Source organism: Syngnathus floridae, chromosome 14, assembly GCF_059516105.1.
Source record: "Syngnathus floridae isolate MCC-2025c chromosome 14, RoL_Sflo_1.0, whole genome shotgun sequence".
NCBI lineage: Eukaryota > Metazoa > Chordata > Actinopteri > Syngnathiformes > Syngnathidae > Syngnathus > Syngnathus floridae.
Window position 1 is genome coordinate 7,494,788 of NC_142426.1, and position 12,250 is coordinate 7,507,037.

Consider the following 12,250-nt stretch of genomic DNA (forward strand, 5'->3'; position numbering starts at 1 on the left):
TCTGACATTTGGTTAACTGCTTTATATGACAATATGTATATGTTTTACGTTGTGTAATATGTGTTAGTGTCCCCCAAAATAAAGAGCAAGTAGTCAAATACACATTCTTGACACGAATAAAAAATGCATAAAGTTATTAGGTACACCTGAAGATGGTGGTGTACCTAATGGAGTGTCCGTGTGACGTCACAGATCAACCAGCCAATCAGGAGGTGGGGGTGAGGGCAGGTGTGGCACTTCTCACTTCCAGTTCAGCTTTGGCCATGATTTTTCCCTAATGAAGTGGCCTGTTATTAGGTACACCTAAAAATGGCGGTGTACCTAATGGAGTGACCAAGTGACGTCACAGATAAAACAGCCAATCAGAAAGTGGGGGTGAGGGCGGGTGTGGTAATTTTCACTTAAACCAGGGGTGTCGACCTTCAGTCCTCGAGGGGCCGCGTTCCAATATGTTTTCCAAGTTACCCTCGTTAAGTGCACCTGCGTGAAAAGTTTTAGCCACTTTCACGTTCAAAAGGAGCTAAAACTTTTCACGCACCTGCACTTAACGAGGGTAACTTGGAAAACATATTGGAACGCGGCCCCGAGGACTAGAGCTTGACACCTGTGATCTTTGACCATGATATTTCCCTAATAAAGTGGCCTGTTATTAGGTACACTTGAAAATGGCGGCGTACCTAATGGAGTGTCCGTGTGATGCCCTCGTTAAGTGCAGGTGCGTGAAAAGTTTTAGCCACTTTCACGTTCAAAAGGAGCTAAAACTTTTCACGCACCTGCACTTAACGAGGGTAACTTGGAAAACATATTGGAACGCGGCCCCGAGGACTAGAGCTTGACCCCTGTGACCTTTGACCATGATGTTTCCCTAATAAAGTGGCCTGTTATTAGGTACACTTGAAAATGGCGGTGTACCTAATGGAGTGTCCGTCTGATGCCCTCGTTAAGTGCAGGTGCGTGAAAAGTTTTAGCCACTTTCACGTTCAAAAGGAGCTAAAACTTTTCACGCACCTGCACTTAACGAGGGTAGCTTGGAAAACATGTTGGAACGCGGCCCCGAGGACTAGAGCTTGACACCTGTGACCTTTGACCATGATGTTTCCCTAATAAAGTGGCCTGTTATTAGGTACACTTGAAAATGGGGGTGTACCTAATGGAGTGTCCGTGTGATGCCCTCGTTAAGTGCACCTGCGTGAAAAGTTTTAGCCACTTTCACGTTCAAAAGGAGCTAAAACTTTTCACGCACCTGCACTTAACGAGGGTCACTTGGAAAACATGTTGGAATGCGGCCCCGAGGACTAGAGCTTGACACCTGTGACCTTTGACCATGATGTTTCCCTAATAAAGTGGCCTGTTATGAGGTACACTTGAAAATGGCGGTGTACCTAATGGAGTGTCCGTGTGATGCCCTCGTTAAGTGCACCTGTGTGAAAAGTTTTAGCCACTTTCACGTTCAAAAGGAGCTAAAACTTTTCACGCACCTGCACTTAACGAGGGTCACTTGGAAAACATGTTGGAATGCGGCCCCGAGGACTAGAGCTTGACGCCTGTGACCTTTCACCATGATGTTTCCCTAATAAAGTGGCCTGTTATTAGGTACACTTGAAAATGGCGGCGTACCTAATGGAGTGTCCATGTGATGCCCTCGTTAAGTGCACCTGCGTGAAAAGTTTTAGCCACTTTCACGTTCAAAAGGAGCTAAAACTTTTCACGCACCTGCACTTAACGAGGGTAGCTTGGAAAACATGTTGGAACGCGGCCCTGAGGACTAGAGCTTGACACCTGTGACCTTTGACCATGATGTTTCCCTAATAAAGTGGCCTGTTATTAGGTACACTTGAAAATGGCGGCGTACCTAATGGAGTGTCCATGTGATGCCCTCGTTAAGTGCACCTGCGTGAAAAGTTTTAGCCACTTTCACGTTCAAAAGGAGCTAAAACTTTTCACGCACCTGCACTTAACGAGGGTAGCTTGGAAAACATGTTGGAACGCGGCCCTGAGGACTAGAGCTTGACACCTGTGACCTTTGACCATGATGTTTCCCTAATAAAGTGGCCTGTTATGAGGTACACTTGAAAATGGCGGTGTACCTAATGGAGTGTCCGTGTGATGCCCTCGTTAAGTGCACCTGTGTGAAAAGTTTTAGCCACTTTCACGTTCAAAAGGAGCTAAAACTTTTCACGCACCTGCACTTAACGAGGGTCACTTGGAAAACATGTTGGAATGCGGCCCCGAGGACTAGAGCTTGACACCTGTGACCTTTGACCATGATATTTCCCTAATAAAGTGACCTGTTATTAGGTACACTTGAAAATGGCGGTGTACCTAATGGAGTGTCCGTGTGATTTGGTATCACGCCGCGCCCCCCTGGTCCCACTATTTGAGACGCACTGATCTACAGGTAACATGTATTCATATTATGAAGCACGACTGCTGATATATAGTACAGTACAATATAGTTTTTGGCTTAAAAAAAAAAAAAAAGCCAGGCTGCATCTTTGTCTCCCTCTAGTGGACAGCAAATGAGCACACTCCACACCACCCAAAAAAAAATTAAAATAAATAAGAATCCAATGCCATTGTGCTGTATATCCAATCATCTGCTTTTAATACAAAGTCAAGATATTATATCTACATCTATGCTTGGAAAGGAAAGAACGGGTACAGAAGTGAAGGAGGATGGCCCTCAAACACACAATCTCATCACTACGCCTCGTGTGTGCATCCTCTTGACACAACAATTGGTTAGAAAGCGAAGGAATTACATATTTCCATATATGTCACGCACTGTCAAGACTTCTAGACCTCACATCGACTTCATATCGGAATAATTTTTAAAATGAAGGGCGAGTAAAATGTGCCGCTGAGCCATCTGTCCAAAATACACTTGCTACCGTGTGCTTTAGCAAACTACATCTGAGCGTCTCCTCTGATGCCCTGTGACCTTTTTGTTATGATGTAACTCATGTTGTTGCTATGGAGGTCAAACAGGAAAGGGCATGGGAGGGGGGGACGTTTTTTTTGGGCATCGAAAGGTCATCGCTGTAAACTTAAACTAGGACTTCCTCTAAAATACATCTCTAACAGTTGGACATCAGTGATCGGTATCAAAGAGCACCCTACACAGAGGGCATACTTTGTAATCGAGTAAATAAGTAAAAAAACAAACAAAAAAAACCACCACCGTAATAAAAGAAAATAGAAAATAAAAACATAAAACACATTGGTTATAGTTACTAGCTAGATACTCCAATAAAAACAAAGCGTAACAAAAAAATAACAAAGCGTAACAAAATAGTATCTTTAAAAAAAAACACATGAAATAAATATGACACGATAAGGCTTGTTTTTTGCGACATTAAGAACTACATCACATCCAATCCTGCCGTTCTGTCTTGTGCTCGGCTGTGTTGTTGGGCAGTATGTACAAAATCGGGCGAAATCTCATCAATTTTGACACACTGACAACGCTGTGCTGTTGAGTCACCACGCGGGATCAATTCAGCGTGATTATATGCCAAATTAAACTCAAGCGGCAAGTCCGGATGTTCTGTACATGGAATTTTCATGTTGGTCAACTAAGTGGCAGAGAATAAATTTTACCACAGTGGTGCCTTGAGATACGTTTTTCTAACATAAAATATGGAAATGTCATAATCCATTCCAAGATCCCCCAAAACCCAACAACAACACAAAAGCATGTTTTGAGGACGGAAAATTTCTTCAAAACATTTACGTTACAAAAAAAAAATAGTCATAACGTAATCAATTGTAAAGTAAAAAAATATACAGTTCTTTATGGTGTGTGTGATTCGGCCACTGGGGGTCTTGAAGAGACAAACTAAGAAGACTAAGTAACTCACTAAACTGCAATCTTAGTGTTTTTGGGGCAGAGAAATAATATGCTTATGATTCAACTTGGAGTAGCAATAAACATCTTGAAGGCCCCCCTTTTTTTTAATAACTGTTGATTATCTGTCAAACTACTGCTTGATGTTTTTACAAAAGAAAAAAATTCACCCACGACTCATTTCAACCAGTATCTCAAGGCACCGCTGTATGTGAGCGAAGATTATTTTTCTCTCCCTTTTATGCCAACCAACGAGATTAAATTCATTCCGGCTCGCTTGAGATGGACTTTCATTCTCATTTCAAAATTGTGTACGATAATAGTTAAGCATGAGAGCAAAGCAGCATGTTAAAACAAATCAGTGTAAGGCAATGATAATGAAGAAAAACACACACAGAACATGAGACAAAATAAGGAAGGTCTTTCAACGGCGTCCTTATCGTCGAGCCCCTACCGGAGCCGACGAAATGGGCCTGGCGTGACGAAGAGTAGAGCAGAGGGACGATGAAGGACCAACACAAGCAAAACAGCAAGCAAGCTTTTGTCCAAGGCGCCGGACGATAGCGGCCAGCCCGGTCCGGAATATTCAGAGTCTCTCTTGGCCAGACTGACAATTCGTGTTCGTGGGCCGCAGTTGATTGGCTCGTGTTGGCACTGTGCGTCGGATATTAGCAACGTCCGCTCTGTCTTGATAGCGGTGGTCACGTCTCAAGTGAGTCTTCCGAACCACCGGCTTTCGTAACGATCGGTTAGACACCTTAGAAAGAGACTCACGTACACATAGAAACGTTGACCTTTGTGACCCATGAGTACACCAAAGCGATAGATACAAAGTTGAGGATTAAAAAGCCCATTAAGGGTGCAGCAAATATCCAGGCTCTTTGTGTGTGTTTTTTCTTTTAGTATTTCTACACAGAGAGAATTGTAAATTCCTGTTTTTGTGTTTCACTGGTATTGGAGATAGTTGACCACGACACATATGTATTATTATACGTCCTTCACACTTGGAACACTGAGGTAAGTATATGGATTACACATGGAGAGTCTAGCGCGGCTCTTTAGCAGAAAAGAGCGTGGCTGTTGTTAGACACAGATTTGTTGTTGTTTTTTTTGTTGTCGTCCTTCTTGGTGTAGATCTTTCTTTCCTCTTTTGTCTTTTGCTCCTTCTTTGCTGTTGCGTCTTGGTTTATGTTGCATAGTGGTCAAAGCTACCCAAGTACTCCAGAGCAGCCTGGTAACAGAATTGGTACTCATCCTGCATGAGAGAAAATAATTTTGAATGATTAAAAAAAATATTATTAATAATAATGATTAATATATCAATTTAATAAAATATTTAATAATAATAATAAAAATAATAATATATTTGAATTGTGAGAAGAACATGCCGACGTACCTCGGTCTGCACCATGGCTGGTCTCTGTGTCCGCAGCATTTTGACAGTCTGGAAAATGTCTACTGCCCCTTCATAGCGCATCCTCTCCAGCACAATGCTCAGAGTGATGAAGACCCCCGTCCGACCCACGCCAGCACTGCAGCCAAAATTGCAATCAATTACCCCGAGTACCCTCTGAGGGGGAGACGCTATTGGGCAACATCTCACCTGCAATGAACACTGATCGGTCCATCCTGGCCAAATTGCTCTTTAGTTTTGTGCACTTGGCCAATGAAATCAATGAAGCCTTCACCGGATTTGGGCACACCTTGCTCGGGCCAGTCAGTGAACTGGAACTGACGGACTGTTCGTGATTGGCCGTCCTGAGGGTGAGTTCGAAAGGCGATTTAATCGAAGTTCTCATAGAAAGTTTTCGCCAAATGCTTCAGATGGTGAAAACATTAGATATATCTCTGTTGTAGTGTTTTAAATTTGCATCTTCCTATTTTGCCTATTTAAGATCTATGCAAAATTAAAAAATCAACAACAATAAAGATTGTGAAACTGCACTAGATAACACATTTATCAAGGCACAGCTATTTGAGGAAATACGGCATCACTATATTTCATTTTATAGTATTGTAAAAATGGCACTCTTGCTGCATTGACTGCTCAGTGAGCCAACTGGCTGGTAATTTCCTTTTTGCGCTTCTAATGATTACAGTTATCTGACCCCGGATCAGCGGCTGTGGTGAACTTGCCACTGAAACGTCCGCTATTGTCAGCCTCTCTGGAGGCAATAACATCTTTTCTCCTCCGCTCAGCCTTTCTGACTCCCCTTTAATGGAGATCAATACAGCATCTGTTCATGTGGCGTCTGGGCAGGACAGGCTTAACTGGCCTTATCTGTGACTGGCACTCGGGCCGTGCGGTCACCGACGCAAATGAGCTGTCAGCTAGTTTACCGACAATCGTGTTAATGCTGAACATACAAAGGAGAATCGAAACATGCGGAATGTCAAACTCACCCGGGCGTCTGTTACTTTGAATTCCCGCAGGATGTACTGGGGCATGTTGTACTCGGCCATGGGGTCCACCACAAAGTACTGGTACCTGGCGGAACGTTCGGCAGGCCAGTATTGGTGACACTTCTCCTGAGATGAGACACGCACAAAAAGTGTGGTGTTATTAGTGGGAGACGCAGACCTCCCTCTCTCTGATCCGCCCAACTGCAAAATTAGCAGTCGAACCCGTTTTTGGAGAAGAATTACGCCGCACACCATGCGGGATTTATGCCATTCATGAAAACAAAGCTCAAGTACACTGTGTCCACATTTCAGTTGTCTTTTTAGAGGCAGAATTGCTGACAGAGATTTTGTGTCGGATGCCATTAGATTCAGCAGGTAATGTAAATATGAAATACTAATGAGCTCACATTAGTGCCTGACATTTTCTCTGCGCTTGGATCCTGGAAACATTTTGCCACTAAGCCAGTCAGTATGGGAAAAAAAATGATTTAGTCGAAATAATATAGTGTGTGTCCTTACCCGGCCCATCTCTCTCAGTTTAGTGAGCATGACCACGATGGTTGAGTTGTGCTCCCACAGCATCCTCCAGAAGTCTTCTGTAGTCTCTGCCAGTGGACCCTGGGTGGCGATGTAGCCTTTCTGCTGCCTACACACACAGACACACACATTTTCAAATTCACCACAGCGACGACAAAGTGTTCTAGAGTCTTCTCTAAAACTAAAATGGCATTTTTGAGCACAACTTTTTTTTCCTCAAGAAGTAGAGCATGTGTCTGGATGCCCGAATCGTCTTCGCCCTCAATCTTCTGACGTAGACAGTGCCGTGCAGCGAGCGGAGGAGCGTAAACGGTAAGGCAAGAGCTGACGTGATGTGACAGACGCAAGAACTGTGCTGAAAACCTTTCCACTCCATTCACTCGTCAAGCCTTCAGCGTAGGACAAGAGGCCAAGTCCTATTAATGTTCCTCTTGCAGTAAACATACCTGTAACCGTCGATGTAGCTGGCGTTTATGTAGTCAGACCCTTCCAGGCCTCTGATTGGCTGGAGACACACTCGGGTGGTTTCGTAGGGCATGATGTTGACGAGCCGATTCTTGAATTTGTTGCAGGGGAGGTTGGCGGTGACAAAGCGGGACGTGTGCGCTTTGGTATTGGCCAGTCGCTGCACGGAGAGGAAATATGAGTTTCAAAAGGGAGTCGAGCTAAATGCAAAATCATGAGCTACAATTACGCCATTGCTTTTACGTAAGCTTTTTGTTTTTTTTTAATTATTTATGTATTTCATTACAATGAATTGTCTGACTAAAAGAACCGTTTTTAATTTAAATATTTATGTATTTCATTACAATTAATTAATTGTCTGACTAAAAGAACTGTTTAAAATCGTAAACTAAAGAAGACATTATGAATCTTCAAGAAATATTTCTCTTTATATACAAATTATACTGGAGTCATTTTAACGTAACATACTTTTTACTTAAACTTCAGTACTTTTTGGTATGAAAAAAATATGAGATCTATAGGTGCTAACCTCAGAGTCCAATAACGAGCCCATTGGGATGCATTAGTATGGAATTGTACATTATTATATGGCGCATTTGTTTCTGAACGCACCTTAAACTCCAGCTCCATGCCGGTGACATGCTCGCCGCTCTCCACCTTGGCCAGCTTCTGCATGTACGAGTAAAGACTCCTGGCCGCCACCTCCGTGTTCCCGCAGGCCACGGCCTCCAGCAGCGCCTCGTGAATGAAGCTGTACTGATCCTCAGTTTGCACCATGTAGTTCCTCTGCGAGCGCATCAGGGTGACGTGACCGTAGATGTCGGCGGTCCGCTCGTGTCGGATGCGCTCCAGCATGGCGTCGATGACGATGAAGCAGCCGGTGCGGCCGACGCCGGCGCTGAATGGGAGGACAAAGGTGTCAAACTGCCGCAGTACAGCGCCAACTACTGGCAAGGAGGACTTCATAATCAGATGACTGCAGTATCGGTGGCTGGTTTCGGCAGCCTCCATGAGTACCCGATACCTTCAAATAAGCACCCTTGTGTTTGGTCTACCTGCAGTGGGCGATGATGGGGCCGGCATCCGGAGGATTGCAGGCCTTGACCCGACGCAGGAAGTTCAGGAACGGGGTCGGGTACTCTGGAACCCCGTGATCCGGCCAGGAGGTAAACTGGAACTGGCGCACCTCTCGTCGTTCACTGCTGCCGCTCTGATGTGCGAAGAGAAATTGTCTAGCCATTTTTTTCACTGCACGCTAAATCGTTAACATTACAAGGCTTCAAATGTTGAATAAATAAATACACACGACACTGAAAAGCCACACTTGGCCTAGTTTCTGTGGTTACAAGTAGGCTACAGAGAGACATAGGCCAGTGTGACGGCCCAAGAAGCACATTTCGTCCAGCAGTGGTCAAATCTCATCACCCAAGAGAGGAACGCCGACCCGATTTGACTCGAGTCCAGGCTAATGGCCTCTTTTTTTTTTTAGCTCAAAGAAATGCCTAGAAAATCAATACAAAACAGGACATATTCTGAGGGTGTCTATATAATACTGCAAATATTTTCTACCTTAAGAGATTTCATAACTGCGGTAACCCATGGAATTTTTTTTCCCCCCTGCTACAAGTCTGTTATGTTTGTCGATCGTGTTGCAGTCGCGTCCTTCCCACTAAATCACTGTGATATTATGTTACTCGTCAATATGCTGTACAGATATTCAGGATGACTTTAATTGATTTTAGCTTTCGACTAACTGCATTTTCGTTTGTTTTGCTCGGATATGCCTTCATGTTATACAAAGGGAAATTGCACAAAGGATCATCAAGATGCCGGATGTGCATTTATTACCTTATGCAGGGAGAAGGTGCGCACGCAGAATGTGGCCAGTTCCATGGTGTCCAGCAGGGTTACCTGGATCGTTCCATATGTGTCTGTCCCCCGACTAGGCCAGTACTGGTCGCACTTTACCTACACACAAGGAAAGAATTAGAAAAATTCTTTCATTTCAATCCAAGCAATGAAAAATAAAATAAAATAAATAAAAACATTGTCATCTGTAAGCATTTTAATTTTAAGGGTTTACATCTAAGAAATTATATCAATTGATTTTGGCATAGATTTGCTAGCGGGGATTACTGCACTGCAAATAAAATGCCACGTTGCTCATATATGACAGCAGACCAACCCGTGATTTCTCCTCCAATCGTGTCATCATGACAACAGAAGCCGCCCGCTGCTCCCACACCATTCTCCAAAAGTCACCAAATGTCTCAGCCAGTGGCCCCTGGGTGGCGATGTAGGCATTCTGCTTTCTGTAGCCGTCAATGTGATTGGCGTTGATGTAGTCACTTCCCAGGACACCTGCAAATAATATATTTTTTTAAACTCGTCTTAATTGTCTTCCTTGCCATTTCAAAACAATTAATGGTTAGAATGAACTTAAATCCCTGTGTCATAATATCATGAGGAGAAAATGAATTTGTAGTTTTTGCTTTTCAGATTCATTTGAGGGGCAACCAGGATGAAAAATGACTTTGACATCTCTCTTGTACGGGTTTGGTGGATGAGATTCAAACAAAAACTGTACACACGTGAGTTCCATTCCAAATCTCTGCTGTGCTGGTTGCATTTGAACACGCTTGTCTTGTTTGTTTGTTTGGCTCCAGAGCCTTGTCTGCAATTTCACTTTTCATCCATCAGCCTGTCTCTTCCACATCCCCATCTCTCTCCCTTTCCAGCTCGTGCTTACCTTCAATGGGTGCCAAGATGACTCTGGTGTGGTCGTACGCTATCACGTTAGCGTAGCGGTTTTTGGGCTTGTTGACCTCTAGGTTGGAATGCTCCCAAGTGAATTGCTGCCCGGGGTCAATGGACTGGGAATAAAAAGGAAGCAAATTGCACATCACCGTGTCGTGTCGACACAATTTAATGGCGGATTTGTTGACGTGGAATGATAGCGAGCTTCGTAAAGTGTTCTAAAATGCACCGCTGAATAAATCATAAGCTTGTCTGGACACACGTTAAATAGCCTTTGCTTTATGAAGAGAGTGCTTAAAAGGCTTAACACCTATGGACTGGAACACTCAGAGAGCACTTGTCCACATTTTACCAAGAGCAATAACTTGTCTACTTTTATACAATCTATTTGTGTTTTATTATTATAATTGTGGGTGTCTACGTTTCCTTTTAGACGGCGTCCTATTGTCTGTAGTAAATCGATTTAGACGCTGCACATTTTTTTGTATAGTATAGACTGTACCTATTTTTTTGGGGGGGGCGGAGCTAATTTTAGCTGTCGAAAGGTCATTATGGTCTCACCTCGTATTCCTGGGAAAGTCGGAGATTGTCGTTAGCTTTCATCAGCTCAATATGCTCAGCCAGCTCGTTGATAGGAATGGGAGGATGGCTCATCATTCCTGCAAGACAGCAAGCGTGCCAAAGAGCAAATGGGTCAGAGGTCTCCCCGGCTTTGTCCGGATAACTCAAATTAACGTGGGTCACCATCACTCATTCAAAGATGTGAGCATAATCGCACGGGGAAGGAACATCACATATCATTAAGGAAGACGCTGAGGCAGAAAATCAATGTGCACGTGGACAGCGTGAGTCGTGTTTGTTTTGAAATGGCTTTCCTTTGATAAATTGCTTCGTGCGGCATCAGAGAAGCAGCGGAGTCGACAAAACAAACACAGACGGAAGGCTAATTAGGAGAGTTTGAACACGGGCGCACAAAGGAGGCAGCGTCCCCCCCAACCCCCAGCACCAACATCCAATCCAGGTCTTCAATTTGGATGCATTTAAATCTTGCTATCAAATGCAGCCAGCCAGTTTTGCACGTCATGCAAATCAATTCCTGCTTCTGCGGCATCCACAGGTAATCGCAACATAATGTGCCTCTCATGCTGGCTTAAATGACCTCGGAGATCATCAGCGGGAAACAAATTTCATCTATTCAGGGCATCTCAGTGGCACAAATCTCAAGGGATGAAAAGAGAGCACTTCAAGGCTGCTGTCATGTGAGAAAAAAAAATCACATGATGGAAGAGAGGAGCTTTATTGTATAGTCTTGGCTATGCATCGAAAAAAGCTCAAAAGCTTCATCTTCAGATGTTCTCCATGGAAACGCATCACAATTTCAACCAGGACATTGTGCACATAACAGGTTGATGAAAGGCTTTTTTTTGGGATGTCGCATAAAATGGCAGGACTGATGGCGCCATCCATAACCAGCATCTCACAGCGAGAGCGGATGAAGTAATGTCGTTATTTCACAGTAGGGTCTTACTTGGCAAGATCAAGCAGTACGATGAGTCAACCTTCACTCGTATCATTTCCCATTTTCAAGTTAATTCAAAAGTAGTGGACTTCTCTAGTTTCCATCTGTTCAGGGATGCAGTGCAGGTGGGTGGACATGCTTCCGTTTTTTTTTCTTCCACCCTCACATTGCGGTGACTCAGTCATGATGCTCTGACCACACAACATGGATGGGGGCCAAGATGACCTCAAGGGTACAGGTTGCTTATTTCTCAATAATAATAATTTCTCTCTTGTACTGATGTAAAGTGCAAATACAAATTGTTGTATAAAGAGTAAAAATCAGACGCGAAAAACGATACTCATTCCATACCTGGAGTCTGGAAGTTAATTCGTCTCATCTCCACGGGGTCTGTCGGGTGATGGGCCATCATCTCGGCATTACTCAGAAGACTTTTGGTTCCTGGCTCAGACTCCTTGCGCTTGCTGCTCCAGATTATGAAGTGAGCAATTAGTACATGCAAAAATCCAGCCAGAGAAAATTAGACTCAGCACTACTGACATGTCATTAGCGTTAGCATTAGCACTGGTGACTCAATGCACATACTACATGAACAGATATGACATTTTATGTGCGAAAACAATGATGTTGTGTTATGTTGTAATTGCTTGGGGTGCAAGGTTAAAAAAAAAAAGAAAAAGCTCGGCATTGGTGTAATCGTACCTGTCAGGTTTGCTGTTTCC

General features: G+C 43.7%; 1 protein-coding gene across 7 annotated transcripts in view; it reads right to left on the reverse strand.

Annotated features, from left to right (window-relative positions):
* Window positions 1-2,576: 2,576 nt before the first annotated feature.
* Window positions 2,577-12,250, reverse strand: part of LOC148387453 (receptor-type tyrosine-protein phosphatase S-like) — a 55,200-nt gene continuing 45,526 nt past the window's right edge. For 4 of the 7 annotated variants that reach the window (XM_088395666.1, XM_088395668.1, XM_088395665.1 and 1 more), the window contains 14 exons: window positions 12,231-12,242; window positions 11,880-11,992; window positions 10,571-10,668; window positions 10,002-10,125; window positions 9,438-9,613; window positions 9,101-9,220; window positions 8,308-8,462; window positions 7,865-8,150; window positions 7,234-7,412; window positions 6,770-6,896; window positions 6,251-6,376; window positions 5,451-5,605; window positions 5,244-5,379; window positions 2,577-5,102 (listed from right to left, as the gene is read on the reverse strand). In XM_088395666.1, coding sequence (XP_088251792.1) covers window positions 5,034-5,102; window positions 5,244-5,379; window positions 5,451-5,605; window positions 6,251-6,376; window positions 6,770-6,896; window positions 7,234-7,412; window positions 7,865-8,150; window positions 8,308-8,462; window positions 9,101-9,220; window positions 9,438-9,613; window positions 10,002-10,125; window positions 10,571-10,668; window positions 11,880-11,992; window positions 12,231-12,242 — 1,876 coding nt within the window. In that variant the 3' untranslated portion in view covers window positions 2,577-5,033. The remainder of the gene's footprint in view (window positions 5,103-5,243; window positions 5,380-5,450; window positions 5,606-6,250; window positions 6,377-6,769; window positions 6,897-7,233; window positions 7,413-7,864; window positions 8,151-8,307; window positions 8,463-9,100; window positions 9,221-9,437; window positions 9,614-10,001; window positions 10,126-10,570; window positions 10,669-11,879; window positions 11,993-12,230; window positions 12,243-12,250) is intronic. The other 3 variants (XM_088395670.1, XM_088395667.1, XM_088395671.1) reach the window with 1 other exon arrangement.